General features: G+C 48.8%; 1 protein-coding gene across 1 annotated transcript in view; it reads left to right on the top strand.

Moving 5' to 3' along the window:
- The first annotated feature begins 1,573 nt into the window (after nt 1-1,573).
- The window catches only part of LOC140428855 (uncharacterized), a 31,488-nt gene continuing 12,745 nt past the window's right edge, over nt 1,574-20,316 (top strand). The window contains exons 1-2 of the mRNA XM_072515508.1: nt 1,574-2,115; nt 17,798-17,897. Coding sequence (XP_072371609.1) covers nt 1,574-2,115; nt 17,798-17,897 — 642 coding nt within the window. The remainder of the gene's footprint in view (nt 2,116-17,797; nt 17,898-20,316) is intronic.

Raw genomic sequence — 20,316 nt, forward strand, 5'->3', positions numbered from 1 at the left:
CCAGGCAGTGCTGGAGTTGGAAGAACAACAAAGAACAAAGAAAAGTACAGCACAGGGACAGGCCCATCGGCCCTCCAAGCCTGTGCCGACCATGCTGCCCGTCTAAATTCAAATCTTCTGCACTTCCGGGGACCGTATCCCTCTTAGAAACCACCTGACCAACAGAGATGTCACTGAGCAAATATTTGGGATATTGAAGAAGTAAACAATGGTGAAGAAGAAAAACTACCACTCACTCCATAGTCACCAGCTTAGATTATGACACTGTGAGCCAGATGACCACCATTGAGGAGGGAAGCAACGGTTGACAAATTTCCCAACTTGGCACACCCCTTTCCTTCAAAAAGGCTGCCTTCCACCATATTTTCATTTTGGAAGGTGGTGGTGGTATGGGGTTGGACCTCTGGAGGCAGATCGGAGGTCATTTGGGATGTTGTCCATATTTGTAAAGGCTGTTGGACCCTCTACCACTCACACCTCCTCACCCAAATGCCCACTCCCTATTCCACTTCCAGGCCTACCATGCCACCTCTAAATCCAGATAGCGAGACAGCTATTTCTCCACATGACCTTCTATGAATGTTTGGCTGAGCTCCAAAACTCACCAATGGATTAGCTTAGCAGGAGGTCTGTTTTCTCAGGTGGAAGTGGAGAGTTTGCTTTCGCTGATTGACATCTTTAAGTCATTGTTTCTTTCAATGTCTATTTCTATTTGGACATGATTAAAAGGGGTGAAGCGAGGTTAAGCTTCCATTTTTGAAACTGTCATGGCCATTGAGTGACACATTTATAGCATTGTAAGAGTAGCAATCTTTTTTAAACCCTATTTTTGAGTGATTTTTAAGTGGATTTCAAGACTTGCAATTGTTGGTGAATGGCGCACTGGTTCAACAGTGCCTACTGGGTGGGTGCATATGGAAGGTGCAGGGGATCCATGGAATGGGCAATAGAAAGGTATGGAGAGCATGAAAGGTATGAAGGGGGTATGGGAGACATGGTAGGGGCATGGTGGTCATAGATAAGACCGTTTGAACATACCTTTCAATAGTTTCCTGAATAAAGACCATGGTGCATGAATTTGGGAAGGGATCATGAACTACCCTACTTCTCAGGCTGGCCCCACTCCACAAAACTTAAGGGGGCTGTGGGTATATGAGATGCAAACCCCATATAGTAGCTGGCCAGCATGGAAGCCTGCACCCTTATTCCACACCAGTGAAATTTCCATATCGAGAATGGGAGTGGGAATCCCGGAATCAAATCGATTTCACCTACCATATTTAAAGGCCTCCAAAGTCAGCCCAACTCTGCGAAAATCTGGCCCTGTGTGCACTTCAGAGGACAGCTTGGAGAGGTAGGAGATTGTGGGCATAAGTGACCTGCAGTCAGGGCAGGGTGCAAGGGTAACACAGTTTCCAGCTCTCCAGGGGGTGAGATCAGGCATGAGTTCTCCTGTAGAGAACTCAGATGGGATGGCATACAGAAGAAGCCACATAATGAAGTCCACGTAATGAAATTCTTCGTGAGGGCAGACCTGTCAAAGCCTATGTTAAGAAGTCTGTAGGATTCCGGCATGAAGGAGTCCGGCAGAGAGCTTTATGCGGAACTTCAACCCGATTCCCCCGACTCTAAAACCTTTGAAGAGCTAGTAAAAATAGTAAAGGGGCATTATCAACTGAATCCCTTGATAATCATGCAGAGATACAAGTTCAACTCAACTGCAAGAGCCCCTGGGGAAGTGATAGCAACTTTCATGGTGAGATTAAGGCACACAGCTGAACATTGTGAATTTGGGCCTGCCCTTAATGATATGTTAAGAGACCGTCTAGTGTGTGGGACAAATAATGCTGTCATTCAGAAAAAACTGCTGGCGGAGGCAGAAATAATCCTAAAGAAGGCACTAGAAATTGCCCTTGCCATGGAAAATGCAGAAAAGACCGTGATGGAGATTCAAGGCATGCATGTCAGCGAGGTCCGCCAAGTTTGGAGAGAAGCTGCTAATGGCAGCAGTGCCGAGGGCACAGAGTTTGGTGAGCAAAAAAATGCAGAGCCTGAGAGAGTGCAGAGGTATAAGAGATTCAACCAACAAACTAAGATTTGTGAAGAGAGCTATGGGTATGGGGGGAAACCACCTCCAGGAGGAATATAGGTTCAAGGAAGCTGTGTCTATTGCCTGCAGCAGAAAGGAACATATAAGAAGCAAATGTAGGGTCAAGCAGGGCTAACCTGGTGCTAGCAGGGTCAAGATTCTGGCTCCAGTGCACAGTATGGAAAGTAATTCTGGAGGGGACAAAATCTATATGAGTTGAATAATATTAAAGTGGGAAAATTAGCCCCTATCTCAAAAATTAGCCCCTATCTCTTCTTGGTTCAGTGAAGACAAACTGCATCTTTCAGAGGAGAAAATCTGCAATCTGCCATGGCTCTAAATGTTAGGTGGAGCAGGTCTCAATGACTTGGGTCATGGATGGAACAGACCTGTCTGACTGTTGAATGGAGAACTAGGCTTCTTTCCCAATGAGGGTACTGGTGGTTATACTGTTCAATCTCCCCGTGGGTTTGGCTGTCTGCATCTCTTATATTCCTTGCCTTTGGAATTTGTCATTTGCATAGCCCCACTGATCCCTGGTAAACGCGGGGCTGGATTCTCCCAAAGTGGGACTATGTCCCCACGCCGGCGTAAAAACGCTGGCGTTCCACTCCCAAGGTTCCAATAAAAAAGATCAGTCGATTCACTTACCTGCAGGGGGCTAGCAGGGACCTGGAGTGATTCATGCAGCTTTAGTTGCAGATACGGGCCCCGGCACTTCCGGCCTGGTGTCCGCGCATGCGCATGGCGGCGGCCTCCAGCGGCCGGGCCGAGCGCCATGGCGGACTCGGACCACAGAGGCAGATTCGCAATGTAGACCCCCCCCCCCCATCGGCCGCGCGCTCGCAGATCTGACCGGCCCGATCTGTCCCCCATCCACCCTTAAGGCCCCCTCCCGATGCCCGATACCCCCGCTCCCCCACCAGGGCAGCCGCAGACTGAGTCCACAGCTGCCACGCGAGCTTTCCGAACGGCAATAGGTGGTTAGAACCATGCCGTCGGGAACTCAGCCGCTTGGGAGTGGAGAATCGCTGGGCGGGCCTCTGGCAATTGTCCCTCAGCCGCGCGGAATACTCCGTGAACACGCTGATTTTCGGGTGCCGGAGAATCGCCAGACCGGCGGCGGACCCAATTTCAGCGTGAAAGTAGATCCTCCGCCCCTGCGCCAAATGCGATTTTGGTGCGGGGCTGCCGAGAATCCAGCCCAATGTTCCTGATATGGCCATTCACACCTCAATGTCTCTAGACATCCATTAATCTTGTTACTGGGAAAATTGCATCTCATTATTTCGCTAGACACCTACTTGTCTTGTTCCTTGTCTGTTATTTTGTTTTCATCTCAAATTCACTGTTAACCTCGTTAATTTCCCAAATTCCTAACAAAAGTAACAATAAACTGGGCCGCGAAATTGGACAGGTTCTCTGTACCCAAAATAGAGGACATACGCAAAGTTGGTTGTGGCTCTAACATACACCAAGTTAGACATGAGTTATGCATATCAGCAGCTGGATGTCACTTCCGGGGGTTTGTCACTTTTAATACACATAAGGGCCTGACTAGCATCCAGATTGTCATTTTGAGTCTCGTCTGCTTGTGCAATTTTTCAATGTACAATGGAGATTCTATTGCAAGATTTGCCGAAGGCAGTCCCCTATTTGGATGATGTGCTAATCACAGGAGCCAGAGAAGAGGAACACCTAATTAACCTGGAAGAGATTTTAAAAAGGTTCAAAAAAAACTGGAGGAAGACGAAAAGAGATACATGTACTTTTCATGGGGGGGTGGTGACTTATTTGGGTGAATGCACAAGAATTGCATCTGATGGAAGAGAAGATTCGGGTTTATAAGGAAGCACCAGCCCCAAAGAATATATCCAAGTTAAATTCTTTCCTTGGAATGGTAAATTACTATGGGAGTTTAATTCCAAAATTGTCTGCGATGCTAGTCCATGCATTATTAAAAAAACACCAAAGATGGCACTTGAATGTGCAGCAAAAGATGCCTTCAGACAAGTGAAGCAAGTCCTATAGTCAACCTGCCTTTTAGTCCACTTCAATCCTTCTAAAGAAAGCACACTCATTTGTGATGCCTCTCCTTCTGGAATTGGAGCTGTTCTGTCGCATGAAATAAATGACGGGTCAGGAAAGCCCATTGGCTACGCTTCAAGACTCTAACTGATGCAGAGAAGGCATACTCACAGATCGAGAAAGAGCATTTGGCCATACTATTTGTGATTAAAAAATTCCCCCAATATGTTTATGGCTGGCATTTGATTGTAATCACTGATCATGAACCCTTATTAGGACTGTTTAGAGAAGGTAGGGCAAACCCTCTGATAATTTGTGCAAGGATACAACATGGGCTTTATTGTTGGCCACCCATGAATACACCTTTCACCACCAGCCAAAAACACATAAATCAAATGCAGATGCCTTGAACCATCTCCCATTGCCGGAAAGTACGTCGCCCCCAGCAGTGATCAGCAGGTCAAATACAGGACTCAAGGAGATCCAATATTATCCAAAGTAAAACACTTTCTTTATGCCTGGCATTACGATAGGACGTCTGAACAACTAAAACCTTCTGAACTCCAGCAAATACAATCGTAACTGATTCGATCTCTCCCCATACGTCCATCCTGCCATCCCAGGAATCAAGAGGTTGTGTCTGCCTGGGAATTTTCATTGTCTCCGGTTATTCTGCAGATGTTTTGTGTGGATTTGGATGCATTCTTGTGTTTACCTACCTTCAAGGTTTGAGGATTCCGTCTGGCCCAACACACCTTTGTTATGTGACCTTTCTTACTACAATTACAACATTTGTTTTCTTGACATCAATATTCCTGTGCAGAATGCCCCACCTTGGGCAAACCTATAGAACATAGAACATAGAACATTACAGCGCAGTACAGGCCCTTCAGCCCTCGATGTTGTGCCGACCTGTGAAACCACTCTAAAGCCCATCTACACTATTCCCTTATTGTCCATATGTCTATCCAATGACCATTTGAATGCCCTTAGTGTTGGCGAGTCCACTACTGTTGCAGGCAGGGCATTCCACGCCCTTACTACTCTCTGAGTAAAGAACCTACCTCTGACATCTGTCCTATATCTATCTCCCCTCAATTTAAAGCTATGTCCCCTCGTGCTAGACATCACCATCCGAGGAAAAAGGCTCTCACTGTCCACCCTATCCAATCCTCTGATCATCTTGTATGCCTCAATTAAGTCACCTCTTAACCTTCTTCTCTCTAACGAAAACAGCCTCAAGTCCCTCAGCCGTTCCTCATAAGATCTTCCCTCCATACCAGGCAACATTCTGGTAAATCTCCTCTGCACCCTTTCCAATGCTTCCACATCCTTCCTATAATGCGGCGACCAGAATTGCACGCAATACTCCAAATGCGGCCGCACCAGAGTTTTGTACAGCTGCAACATGACCTCATGGCTCCGAAACTCAATCCCTCTACCAATAAAAGCTAACACGCCGTACGCCTTCTTAACAGCCCTCTCAACCTGGGTGGCAACTTTCAGGGATCTATGTACATGGACATCGAGATGGCATAGTTCTACAGCAGTCTTTTCCTGCCATTGCAGTAACTGTTCTTTTGTTGTTGTACATTTTTAAAAACTATATTTTCCCCTCTAATTCATTTTCTTGGTTGGAATGTAGCTTTAAGAAAAAAAACTTTTTTTCTTTATTTTTGCAAACACCAATCCGTTTTAAAACCAGAAGATTTCAGATTTAATTCTGCTTAATCTTGGTTATTATCACGTTATCTATTTTCCTTTTGCGCAGTTGTTTTTCCAAAAGCAGGTCTCTCTCGCTGAGGTCGAGGGTCTGACGCTAAAGCCCGCCACATGCGATGGTACACGGCTGGATAAGGCTCCCCAGTTTTGGTGATTAAACTCATTATTTACATAAACCCCCTCCCCCTTATTTTCTTTCTTTGCTCATTTTCTAGGAGATTTTGAGCCCAGCCGGTTGTTTAAATTGACCAGTATTACCTTCTACGTGCTGGCTGAAAAAACAACTTTTTTATTTTTCCCACCTCCGACTCACCAAGTGTTCGCAAGGTCATGATCGAGTAAATAGAGAATTAAGGAACGGTTTGGAATGTTTTCTATCAATTTTCAAATTAATGTATATCCTCAGCAAATGCTAAAAATCCATTTCCAACGGATACATTTGCTGCACTTTTTTTTTTTTTTGTTCATGGTGAGTGTCGCCGGCTGAGCCACATTTACTGCCCATCCCTAATTGTCTTTGAGGGGCCAATTAAGAGTCAACCACATTGCTGTGGATCTGGAGTCACACGTAGGCCAGGCCAGGTAAGGACGGCAGATTTCTTTCCCTAAAGGATATTAGTGAACCAGATGAGTTTTTCCGACAATCGGCAATAGTTTCATAGTCATCATTATACTTTTAATTCCAGATCTTTATTGAATTCAAATTTCACCATCTGCAGTGGCAGGATTCGAGCCCAGGTCCCCAGACCATTACCCTGGGTTTCTGGTTTACTAGTCCAGTGACAATATCACGATGCCACTGCCTCCCCGTTCAATTGATGGTGGAGTGGTCTGCTGAAAATCGATCCTTGATTCGAGGTCCCGGTCTGAATTGTTTTTTTGACTATTTTTACTGGAAAACCATCCTCGTCGCCAGCTTTGCCTTTCCTGTTCTTGGGCGAGATTCTCCGACCCCCCGCCGGGTCGGAGAATCGCCGGGGCTGGCGTGAATCCCGCCCCCGCCGGTTGCCGAATTCTCCGGCACCGGATATTCGGCGGGGGCGGGAATCGCGCCGCGTCGGTTGACGGGCCCCCCCCGGCCCGAATGGGCCGAAGTCCCACTGCTAGAATGGCTGTCCCGCCGGCATGGATTTAACCACCTACCTTACCGGCAGGACAAGGCAGCGTGGGTGGGCTCCGGGGTCCTGGGGGAGGCGATCTGGCCCCGGGGGGTGCCCCCACGGTGGCCTGGCCCGCGATAGGGGCCCACCGATCCGCGGGCGGGCCTGTGCCGTGGGGGCACTCTTTTCCTTCTGCCTTCGCCACGGTCTCCACCATGGCGGAGGCGGAAGAGACTCCCTCCACAGCGCATGCGCGGGGATGCCGTGAGCGGCCGCTAACATTCCCGCGCATGCGCCGCCCGGAGATGTCATTTCCGCGCCAGCTGGTGGGGCACTTCCGCCAGCTGGCGGGGTGGAAATCGGTCCGGCGCAGGCCTAGCCCCTCAAGGTTAGGGCTGGCCCCCCCCCCCAAGATGCGGAGGATTCCGCACCTTTGGGGCGGCACGATGCCCGACTGATTTGCGCCGTTTTTGGCGGCGGTCGGCGGACATCGCGCCGATACCGGAGAATTTTGCCCCTGTTCTTTCTTTTCAGTAGAAACAAAGGGTGAAAAGGTTGTCACACCATACGTTACTTAACCAGATCGTCAGACTTTTTTTAGTGAGGTGTTGCTCACAATCTAAGGTGGAAGGGAGGAAAATCTCGCAAATGCCTCTGAGGGTCTATCATAAAAATGTTAAATATTTCTAATGTCCCTGACAAGGTGGAAAGACATTTCAGCTGGCAAGTAGCCATGCTCTTTCGCACAAACCCAGACCGTGGATTTTTCCAAGGTCTCTGCGTATCAACTAGTCAATAAAACCAAAAGAGTAACTAAACTACCATTGCTGCAAGAGGTCCTGAGTTCAAGTCCCACTCCAAGACTTGATGGCCAAGGAAGGTGTATTCATAACACGTCCAATCAGGCATAAACCTGTGAATCCTTCCGGCATACACCAATGGCAGGCAGAAAGGGCAGGAGAGATTTATGGTTAGCCATGGGATGGAAATAAATTGGAGTGTCTCCCAGTGCAGTCCATAGGTCCAGTTTACAACATGGATGTACAAGTGTATACTACGACTGCAACGGGGACAGTTTGGGTGGGTGTGTTGAAGAAAGGACAGTGTGGATTAGAATTGTGCCAACTACACAGTGTTCAACCCTGGTTTTGGCTGAAGTGGATTTGGAACCTGCCTCTTGCCCTACCTATGGTGGAAACCATAAGACCATGAGACATAGGAGCAGAATTAGGCCATTTGGCCCATTGAGTCTGCTACGGCATTCAGTCATAGCTGATATGTTTCTCAACCCCATTATCCTGCCTTCTCCCCATAACCCTTGATCCCCTTATTAATCAAAGCCTATCTATCTCTGTCTTAAAGACACTCAGTGATTTGGCCTCCACAGCCTACTGCGGCAAAACGTTCTACAGATTCACCACCCTCTGGCTGAAGAAATTTATCCTCATCTTAGTTTTAAAGGATTGCCTCTTTAGCCTGAGGCTGTGCCCTTGGGTTCTAGTTCCTCCTACTAGCGTTATGGGCCAGGGCTTAAAAACCCCAAAGTGTATTATGAAGTTCATCTGCCCTACAACCTTTATGTTGAATTTGGCTAAGATGAGCACACAAGCCTTCACTGCGGGTGTGATTCATCAGATTCCCGAGGCACTTTAATCAAAGCAAGGTTTATTCTAAGAATGTAGTTAATATATATATATATATATATATAAGCACAGCAGGAATGTTTAGCAATTACAAACATAAAGATGCCACACAGCGACAGTAATCTATGTATAGAACACTTAATGTATTCCCCCTTAGCTGTTCCAATTCAATAACAAAATCCAATAAACTAAAGCCCCTTTTTAAGGCGTGGCCCAGCTCACAGTATTCGCATTTGAATGGGACTGGTCTTTTTCCTGAAATTCTGATCCAGGTCCAACCAGCAGATTCAAACTCCTTTCGGGAAGCAACTGTATCTGTAAAGTTACCAAGGCAGTTAGCCACACCCAATGTGCTTTTTACTGGAACAGCTTTTAAAATGAAAATCGAGAAAAACAGGGAAAACACTTCTTTCTCCTTCTGCAGTCCAAAGCAATCAAACCGAAACTGAAACTTAAAAAAAACCCTCGCACCTCACAGCCACAGGCCAATGTGCTATTAGTCACATAATAAGAGACTAAACCTTTCTTCAAGGGACACTCACATGATACTAGTGAAAAGATCCTCTCAATGTCCAGCCTATCCAGGCCGATTGGTATCCTATAAGTTTCAATAAAATCCCCCCTTATCCTTTTAAACTTCAACGAGTACAGACGCAGAGTCCTCAACCGCTCCTCATAGAAATAATAATAAGCTGTTTAGCCCACTGTGCTAAACCAGCCCCACAAGTAGGCTTCAATGACGTTACTGTGAAAAGCCCCTAGTCGCCACATTCCAGCGCCTGTTTGGGGAGGCTGGTACGGGAATTGAACCCACGCTGCTGCCATGTTCTGCATTACAAGCCAGCTATTTAGCTCACTGCGCTAAGCCAGCCCACATGCTTTTCATTCCAGGGATGATTCTTGTGAACCTCCTCTGGACCCTGTCCAAGGCCAGCACATCCTTCCTTCAATATGGGGCCCAAAAATGCTCACAATACTCCAAATGGGGTCTGATCAGAGCTTTAAACAGCCTCAGAAGTACATCCCTGCTCTTATATTCTAGCCCTCTTGACATGAATGCGAGCATTGATCATGGCGCTGTGGGCCAAACCCACAGGGAATTAAAAAAGGTGCCATGTAAATGTTGTTGTTGAACATCTGTGTATGAGATATTCTCATTAAGGAACATTTGATAGTCAATGGTAGCATATTTTCCGCATGTCACTTTGGCTGCCCTCAATAAACATCCTTCTGCCTCGCAGTGCATCAGTGCAAACTCATTCATCACCTTGCACTGTGGGTCATTTAAAATCACTTATAATGTAGACCAGCTTAAAGGTCACAATTGAGTCTGTCTTTCCTTTGAGACTATTTGTGTACTGCTCGACAACCCACAGCAACCGTCATTGATGTGCTGGGTGTTCTGGATCACAAGCAGGTCACCAACACTGGAAGTGGTGCAACTCTATTTTATTATAAGGTTAACTATATTAACATACTTGAAATGTGGGTAAATGCAATACCAGCTTTAACTGTTGACCCTTGCCTAGTCCTAACCAGGTGATGCACTCAGCACATGGTGAATGTCTGTGTTGCAGGCTGTGAGCTCTGTGCTCTGAGCTGGCTGCTACTAGAATGAGCGGGAACTCTCCTGTCCCCTGTCTTTATAGTGCGTGTGCTCTCACTGGTGATTGGCTGCGGTGTTGTGTATGCTGATTGGTCCCACTGCATGTCCATCAGTGTGTGTATGTGTGTGTGTGTGTCTGCACCATGATATACCGGTGTATATTATATACCGGTGTATATTATATACCGGTGTATATTATATACTGGTGTGTATTATATACCGGTGTATATTATATACCGGTGTATATTATATACCGGTGTATATTTTATACTGGTGTGTATTATATACCGGTGTATATTATATGCCGGTGTATATTATATACCGGTGTATATTATATACCGATGTATATTATATACCGGTGTATATTATATACTGGTGTGTATTATATACCGGTGTATATTATATACCGGTGTATATTATATACCGGTGTATATTATATACTGGTGTGTATTATATACCGGTGTGTATTATATACCGGTGTATATTATATACTGGTGTATATTATGACAGTCATCAGAAATGATCAATGTTTTTAAAACATTAAATTTGTGCATGCATTGAAAATCAAAGCTATCAGTATTCAGGGATTTTGTTTTTATTCGGCCCAGTACCAAGTCGAGTACAGTATTGGTTGACAGTAGTTAGGGCCCCCCTCAGGGCTTCTAACAATGATCCCTCTTAGTGTGCATGGCGCTCTATCCTAGGACGGGATTCTCCAGCACTTGGCAGAACCGCCGGCGTGTTCCTGCGCATGCGCAGGGGGGTTCTTCTCCGCACCGGCCATGGCGGAGCCCTACAGAGGCCGACGTGGAGGGAACGAGTGCCCCCACGGCCCGCAGATTGATGGGCCCGATCGCGGGCCAGGCAACTGTAGGGAACTCCCCCGGGGCCGGATCCCCACGCACCACCCCCCCGAGGACACCGCTAGACGGCCGACAAGCCAGGTCCCGCCATGATAGACCATATCCATTTCACGCTGGCGGGACTGCCCGAAAACGGGCGGCAGCTCGGCCCATCAGGCCCCGGAGAATTGCCCGTGTCCTCAGGTGGAGGATCCCATGGCTGCTTGGGTTGTTAGCTGAGTTCCAGGGGTGGTACAGCCAGCCCGGGAGGCATGTGGCGCACCAGGGACCGCCGCTTCCGCGAGGATCGCTGTACCTGGCATGGCCTAGCCGGCAAGGCTGCCGGTACAATCGGTGCTGGCCTATCGTCATCTGGTGGTCCAATGTCTATATCAGGATCCGTGTCGCCATCTACGCTGTCGTTGGCCAGGTCCACGGGAGCCATAGGTTCCCCCGGCGTCTTGACATTCAACAGGAGGTGGAACAGGCGGGTGGGACCCTGGTTCCCCTCTGGACATGGGGCTCCTCCTTGGCCGTCCGGGGGATGGAGTCTGGGTCCTGCATGGGGCCTCCGGGCCACGTGCCAGTAGTTCTTGGTCGCGTTGTTGTAAGTGATACAGGTGGCGGTTTGTCTCTGCGCCCTTTACCTGGATTGCGTAGGAGACGGGCGCCGTCGAGTGGAGGACTCTCCCAGGGATCCAGCTGGCTCTGGTCCCGAACTTCCTCACGTAAACCTCGTCACCTATCGTGAAGGTGCACACATGTGGGCAGCAGTGAGGGTCCATCTCCGAGCGGTCCTGTTGTTGAAGGACCTGTGCCCCAATGTTGAGGAGGACGAGGCTGAGACGTGTCCAGAGTCTGTGCCCCATAAGTAACTTTGCCGGTACGATGCCGGCTGTGGCGTGAGGCATCGTACGATAAATGAAAAGAAACCATGCCAACCACGTCTCCCATGACCCTGAGGTCACTTTTCTCATGGCTCTCTTGAATGTTTGCTCCGCTCATTCGGCTAGCCCACTGGAGGCTGGGTGGTACGGGGCCATCCACACATGCCTGATGCCATTCGTGGCTGTGAACAAAACTAACTCCAGGCTTGTAAATGCTGCCCCATTGTCGGACACCAGTCCCACGGGCAGTCCGTGCGCGCTAAAAGTAACCCGCAATCTGTTCGTAGTTGCTTGTGTGGCCTTACATGGGCCAGCAAAGTCGATGTGTACGCGGACCATGGCTTCCTGGCCATTCCCAGGGGTGCATCAGGCCACCGGTGGGACCTTCTGGTGTTCCGGGCATAGGGTGCAATTGTGGGCCACCCGCTCGATCTCGGCATCCAGTCCGGGACACCAAACGTAGCTGCGTGCCAACATTTTCGTTTTGGTCACCCCGGGGTGCCTGTTGTGGAGGTCTTTCAACAGGGGTGCGCGCCCCCATTCGGGTACAATCACACATATATCCCACAGGATGTGGGCAGCACGGTAGCACAGTGGTTAGCACAGTTGCTACACAGCTCCAGGATGCCAGGTTCGATTCCCGGCTTGGGTCACTGTCTGTGCGGAGTCTGCACGTTCTCCCCGTGTGTGCGTGGGTTTCCTCCGGGTGCTCCGGTTTCCTCCCACAGTCCAAAGATGTGCAGGTTACATGGATTGACCATAATAAATTGCCCTTAGTGTCCGAAAAGGTTAGGTTGGGTTACGGGGATAGGGTAGAGGCGTGGACTTAAGTAGGTTGTTCTTTCCAAAACCGGTGCAGACTCGAAGGGCCGAATGGCATCCGTCTGCACTGTAAATTCTGTGATCCAGGAGCACGCCATCTTCGACACTTATTTCAGGCAGCTTGGAGATATAGGCCCTCAGCCCGTCTGGTATCGCCCTATGTCGTGCCCCGTATTGGATCATATGCCGGACCCTCGACAACTCAGGGTAGGTCTGGGTCCATTCCCGGATATGAGCTGCCATTCTTGACCAAGTGCCCATGAAATGGAGTGTGGCTATCACCTCCATGGCTGCAGTGGGAGCAGGCGGCTTTGTGGGTAGGGGCAGGTGGCTCAACGTGTCTGCGTGCGGGATTCTTGTGCCCGGGCGATGCTCCATAGTGTACTCATAGACCGACAGAAGTAGGGCCCACCGTTGAACCTGAGCAGATGTTATCGGTGGAATCACCTGATCGTCCTTGAATAATTCCAACAGGGCTTGTGGTCGGTATATACCGTGAACATCAGCTCATGAACACACTGGTGGAATTTCGTCACTGTGAACACCACTGCCGAGCCTTCCTTTTCTATCTGGGCGCAGTTTGTTCGGCGTCCGCCCAGCGTACGGGACACAAAAGCTATTGGTCGCTCCGAGCCGTTGAGCATGGAGTGTGCCAGGGCCACCCCGACGCCATGTGGCGAGGCGTCGCATGTGAGGAGCAGGAGATTGTCCGGGTCGAAATAGGTCAGCAATTCATTTGATGATAGACGCCGCTTCACCTCGTGAAACACCTTCTTGTGCGGGGGACCCAGTCCCACTTCTGTCCCTTTTTCAATAATTGGTGGAGCGGACTGAGCAGCATGGCCATTCTGGGTATGAACTTCCCAAAGTAATTCTCCAGGCCTAGGAAAGAGCGGAGCTCCATTTGGTCATGAGGGATGGGGGACCTGGTGAATCGTCCGCACCTTTTCTTCCACTGGATGGAGGCCCCTGTTATCCACCCGGTAGCCAAGAAACGGTGACCTCCGGTGCGTGGAAAACGTACTACCCCCTCCGGAGGTGGACACCGGCCTGAGCAAACCACTCGAGGACCTTGTTTAGGTTCTCCACGTGTTCCTGATGTGAGGTCCCGGTGATGAGAACATCATCCAGGTAGATGGCCACCCTCGCAAGATGTTCTCTATAACCCTCTGGAATATCGCAAAAGCCGGAGAGACACCAAACGGCACCCATGTATATTTGTACGATCCCCGATGGGAATTGATCGTCACATATTTCCGGAAACTTGGCTCGACCACCAGGTGCAAATACGCGTGGCTCATGTCCAGCTGAGTGAACATTTTTCCCCCACTGAGCCGGACGTAGAGATCCTCAATCTGAGGGACCGGGTAACGGTCAAAGCGGGATACCCGGTTCGCGGTCATTTTATAATCTCCACAGAGCCCCACCGACCCGTCCAGCTTCAACGCGGGGACTATAGGTGTGGCCCAATCGGCATAGGGGATGAGGTGAATAATCCCCAGCTTCTCCAAACGGTCCAATTCCCGGTGCGAACGCCGTACGGCACAGGGCATGCGTGGAAATATCGGGGCTGGACGTCCCCTTCAACACTGATCATGGCCATAGCTCCTGGAATGGTGCCAAGGCCTTCGGCAAAAACTGAAGGGAACTTGGAAAGGACTCCATCCGGTCCACAGAGGTACATCTGGCACATGCGTTGCCAATCCAAATGTAGGTGACGCAACCAATCACGCCCTAACAGGCTGGGCCCATTGCCGTAGATCACCACCAATGATAGGCCTGCGGAATGGTCTCCATATGCCACGGGCATTGGGCGGTGCCCTCAATTTCTCAGGGTTCCCCGGTGTACGTGGCCAGTCGGACCCCAGTGTCGCGCAGCTCTAGCGGCCGGAGGCCTGTCGGATTGTGAAACACGTGCAGAAACTGACGACCGAAACGGCCGCTCCCATGTCCAGTTCCATCTCGGCGGGGAGTTCGTTTAACAGCAGTGTCACCCGGATAGATGCCCACAGAGCAGCGCTCTGCAGTGAGTGGCGGCAGAGGGTACAATTGTGGCTTTTAAAAAACATTTAGATAGTTACATGGGTAAGATGGGTATAGAGGGTTATGGGCCAAGTGCGGGCAACTGGGACTAGCTTAATGGTAAAAACTGGGCGGCATGGACTGGTTGGGCCGAAGGGCCTGTTTCCATGCTGTAAACTTCTATGATTCTATGATTCTAGGACATCCAGCGACTTCTGACCTGGGACGTTCCAGGCACCTCGCTTCCGGCACTTGCTGGCCGATGGTCTTGACGGCGCCCAATGTTCAGGACCGCCAGGCCCTGAGTTATTGGAGCCCACGGTCGGTGCTTGCCTGGGTGAGCGCAATGTAGACGGCCCTGTCAAGGGTCAGGGGGAATTCCATTAGCAGCTGCCGCTGGACCTCCCAGTCCCAAAGTCCACAAATGAAGAAGTCCCGCCGTGATTCAGCCAGGGCAGCTCCGAACCCGCCAGGGGCAGCGAGTCGGCGTGAGTGCACCAAGTATTCCACGGTGTACTCCGCCGGCGTCTGCAAAGTGGTATGGAAGCGGTACCATAATCGCACCATAATCCGGGGTTGTGGATTTAGGTGACGGCCCACTTGGTCGATTGGCGTGGCAAACGACAATCCGCCTTGCCTGTCTGAAGTCAAGTTCCTGATTAGTGAGTAAGTCCGTCTACCAATGGAGGTCAGTAAGGTGACTCACTCGTCATTGATGATGTTTGTGTGGAAAAAAGTCCGAGTTGGCGTCAAAAGGCTCAAGTTTACCTATGTGTGCCATGCCTGCCGGCTGGAGAATGACCTCCCAAGGTAGGTGAGAAACGGTCCGAGACCGCAACACTTGCCGCTTACGGCAGCTCCAGCTGATAAGCTAGTGTTGTAGACGAAGGCAGGCTGACACTTTGTTCCACACTAGTCACAATAATCACTCCTCTCCACTCCCCACAGGACGTGCTTGTTAGGTGAATCGGATATTCTGAATTCTCCCTCCGTGTACCCAAACAGGCGCCGGAATGTGGCGACTAGGGGCTTTTCACAGTAACTTCACTGCAGTGTTAATGTAAGCCTACTTGTGACAATAATAAAGATTATTATTATTGTTATCATTAATTGTGTGTTGGGTTTCTTGTGGTTGCTCTGAATTCTGTCTTGTTTTTTCTATCAAGGGAGTTTGTTCTCTCTCTCCCCCGCCATGCCCCGTAACGGTGTGTCCTTTTCCGGTGGTATGCGCTGCTCATCTGGGCGCTTTTCCACCAATGTGGGGCTACTGTTGAGGAGGGGTGGGGGGAGAGGTGACTGCATGCTGGCGTTGCAGGTGGAGGTTTATTTATAGGAGCTGTTTTGGATTGAACTGTGCCCATGATGTGAGGCTACCGCTGGGGCCGGGGTCGGTTTGTGGGGGGGGGGTTAATTACTTTATATCATTCCAGGGAAACTAATGATCAACCGAGGACAGGAACTCACTAAATTTAACATTAGCGAGAAGAAAACAATATTAAGAAAAACAAGAACTAAAGACTGCTAGGTTCCCAGGATGTGCTGTTTTCCACCTGAGGATTTTCCAAGGAAATAGTTTTGTAATAATCATTAAAATCGCTCTCAGTTCTCCAGCCCTCGTTTTTAATGCATGCGGGAATTTTGATGGTTTAAAAATATTGACTAATTTTGAGGATAGCTGCTGTGTGGGTTGACCAGCTTTACATAAATAGATAGAAAAATAAGTCAGACTAGCCTGTGACCTTTAAGCTGGTATATTTGATTCACCGGTCGGGGTGGTGAGTGGGATAGCACTGGGGTACTAAGAAGGCGGATGTTTACTCAAGGCAGCCTCGGCCACAGCTGATAATTCAAAGGGTACTTAATGAAAAATATTTAGGTCAGAGTTATTTCAGCGCTTTTTCTCTCTGGGCCATTCAGTTTGCACTGAATGTAGGGCTATAAACTACGTATGTATGGTTTAAGTCAATGTTCCTATTAATTTCCATGGCCGGGATTCTCCCGCAATTGGCGGGACAGCCCGACGCCGATACCAAGAGCGGCGCGAACCACTCCGGCATCGGGCCGCCCGGATGTTGTGGAATCCGGGCCGGCGCCGGTGGGGTTGGCGCCGCGCCAACCAGCGGCGAAGGGCCGCCGTGGGTCGGCGTGAGTTGGCACATGCCCCCCGGGGGCCGGATATCCCTGTGGCCCCCGAGGACTCTGCTAGCCGCCCTCCAAGCCAGGTCCCGCCGGCTTGGACCATTTCACACTGGTGGGACTGGCCGAAAACGTGTGGCCGCTCAGCCCATCGGGGCCCGGAGAATTGCCGGGGGTGTCCGTTGCCAACGGCCCCCGACTGGCGTGGCATGATCCCTGCCCGAAAACCGGTGCCGGAGAATTCGGCAGCCAGCGTCGGAGTGGTGGGGTGGGATTCACGCCGCGCCCCGGCGATTCTCCGACCCGGCGGGGGGTCAGAGAATCCCGCGCCATATATCCCAAGCTGTGACACAAATGATTGATCGTTAATTCTGTAGTGGTCCATTTTGGATCTAAAAGGGATACATCTAAATATCTCTTAAATGGTGAAAAGCTAGGTTTCTGGAGTTTCAAAGAGATTTAGGGTTCATGCACACCAATCACTAAAATGGCGTGGTCAGGTGCAAAGATTAATCAAAAAGGTGAATGGGGTTTTGGCGTAGAGGGTTTGAATATAAAAGAGGAGGACGATTTGCCACAGCAATACAAAATCCTGGTTGGAGCACCACGTGTAGAATGCAGTTGAGATGGAGAGGATGAGAAGTCGCTTGTTATATTTTTAACGGATAGGCTTGTAGACCACAAAGGTACAAACAAACACGAGCTTTATTGGAAAGGTGTTTTCTCACAGGTCCGTTTGCCCACGCAAACAGCCGATTAAGTCATCAACATGTCACGTGATCTGACTTTTAAAAAGAATGATATATATTGAGGTTTTACATTTTAACAGACAACGCAACAAAACCACAGGAATGTACAGCACCCCAAGTAGAAGTAAAACCTCAATATGCATGATTACAGAGGGAACCAGAACAGCAGTACAATCATTAGACATAACTTTATACCTCTAAAAGCCCCACCAGAGAAGAAGGAAGAAACAGGAAAAAGCCATGAAAACATGGTAAAATGGTGCACACCTTCCCATGTGACGATTGCTCGCAATTACTACGCGAGTGCACAATACATTTTTCACATCATGTTCACTAAGATACATCTCTTGTGACTCCAGCAGTGCCAGAGTCACCAATGACACATCGTCACCTCCTTCCCTCAGATACCAGACCCGTCTGAATCCCTGCAGGATCCAATCGTGGATTCATTGTACCCACCCAGTTCTAAAGGGATGTTACATATATACCACACAGTGCAACATAACCCCAGACTCAGGCCCAGTACAGATCCAACATTATTCCATACAATTGTAGAGAGAGGACCAGAAGCTACGTACTCAGATTATGATCAGTGCCATCAACACTTCCCAGCAAAAGGGATGGGGACTACTAGGAGTGGATCACAGTATAACAAAGGATCAGGACCCAGACCTTCCTGTCGTTTGCCATTTCAACTCACCGCCTGCTCTCATGTGCACATGTCCATCCTTGGCCTGCTGCAATGTTCCAGTGAAGCCCAGCACAAACTGGAGGGACAGCACCTCATCTTCCGATTGGGGACGTTACAGCCTTCCGGACTTAACATCAAGTTGAACAACTTCAGACTGAACTCTCTCCTCCACCTTCACTCCATTTTAATTCTTATCAATTTACTTTCATTGCTTTCATCGGTCGTTTTTTCCCACACCATTCCCCCTGCCCCCAACCCACTTGGGCCATTTGTTCCTAGTTGCCCTTTGACACACTGCTCAACTTTGTTCTGCCATCCACACATTCTATTCTCTTTGTGTGCCATTATCAGCACCCTTCTTAGCCTTAATCACTCTATTTACATTCCTTTTGTCTTTCTGTCCACAACATCTTTGTCAATCTCCACCAATCGCTGGCCCCCGATCCAGCCCCACCTCTACATACCCCCCACAACAGTATAAGTCTGACCCTATTTCCATTTCTCTCCAGCTGTGACAAAGAGTCATCCAGACTCGAAACATTAGCTCCCTTTTCTCTCCACAGCTGCTGTCAGACCTGCTGTGATTATCCAGTATTTTCTGTTTTTGTCCCTGTGGTCAGACTCTTAAAGTGACCTTGTTCCAACTTGGAATAAACTTGAATACGCAATATTTTCCTCCCCCTTTACATTAGAGGTCCCTGCAATGAAACACAATATATTAACAACCAAAATTTACAATATTAACAATTAATAACAGTCAACATCGGGGATGCTAATTCCTGTGTGGTTGTCGGCGAACCTCAGGTGTCTGCTTTTTCATGTTGACTCCAACCCCTGATGTTTTTGGTGTAGTTTGGATGTCGTCCGAGGTTGTCTTAAGTGGAGTCGACGTGGTGTTCGGAGGTTTACTCGGTGTTGAAGTGTCCTTAATTGTGGAAGTGTCTTCCACAGTTGTTTCTGGTATTGCCAGGTTCTCAGGAATGTCTAGGTCTTCACTTGGCACAGTTTGTGGCAGACATTTGGTTGACTCTGTCTCTGGCAAACTAGTTCTAGCTGCTAAAGGTTAATCAGCATGTCTCCTCAATATCCCATCATCCCGAGTTTGAATGGTGTAGGAGTCCAATTCTGCCTGTTTAAGACAATGGCAAGTATCCACTTTTCACTGGTGGTATAGTTACTTGGAAATACTTCCTGATCTTTCTGAAAAACGTGACATTTAACCCTGTTCTCACGTCGTAAAACCTGACTTTGCTGTTTCCTCTCAACAATTTCTCTTGTCTTAGGCGGCTTCAGCAAATCAACTCTATGTGTGACTGACATTTTACTATGAGTAGTGCCGGAGAACTTTAGGTTGTCAAATGTGTTGTATTCCTGTATGGCATTAGGAATCGGCTTAGTTGTTTAGACATTGATCCTTGCTCATGAACTACCTTCAATGAATGCTTCACAATCGGAACAAAACTTCCAGCTAGCCCATTTGTGGCAGGATGATAAGGAGCGAATTGGATGCGTTGGATTCCATTCTCCTTTAGCTAATTTGTGATTTGTGAATTCTTGCGAAATGAGCTGTGACCAAGGACACAGTCTTCAGAATGGCAACTTCCGACCATTTCAAGAGCACATCTACCACAACGAAAGACATTGGTCCTTCAAATGGTCCGGCATAATCTCCATGAACTCTTTGCCATGGCCCCTGTGGCCACTCCCTTGGGTGTAATGCCAGAAGTGGCAGAAGATTTCAAATCTTTGCACAAGCAAAACACATGCCCACCTTCTTCTTGATTTTGTTATCGAGCCCTGGCCAGCAAAAATAACTCCTGCTATCTCCTTCATCCTTACTATCCCACAATGACCTTCAAGAAGTTGGTTTACAACACATTTCCTTAACAATGGCAGAATGATGACCCTCATTCCCCAGAGAATACCAGCCAGTACGAATAGTTCAAGTCTTTGGTTAACATACGGCTTCAACTCCAGGT

This window comes from Scyliorhinus torazame, chromosome 8 (assembly GCF_047496885.1).
Source record: "Scyliorhinus torazame isolate Kashiwa2021f chromosome 8, sScyTor2.1, whole genome shotgun sequence".
NCBI classification, from domain to species: Eukaryota; Metazoa; Chordata; class Chondrichthyes; order Carcharhiniformes; family Scyliorhinidae; genus Scyliorhinus; species Scyliorhinus torazame.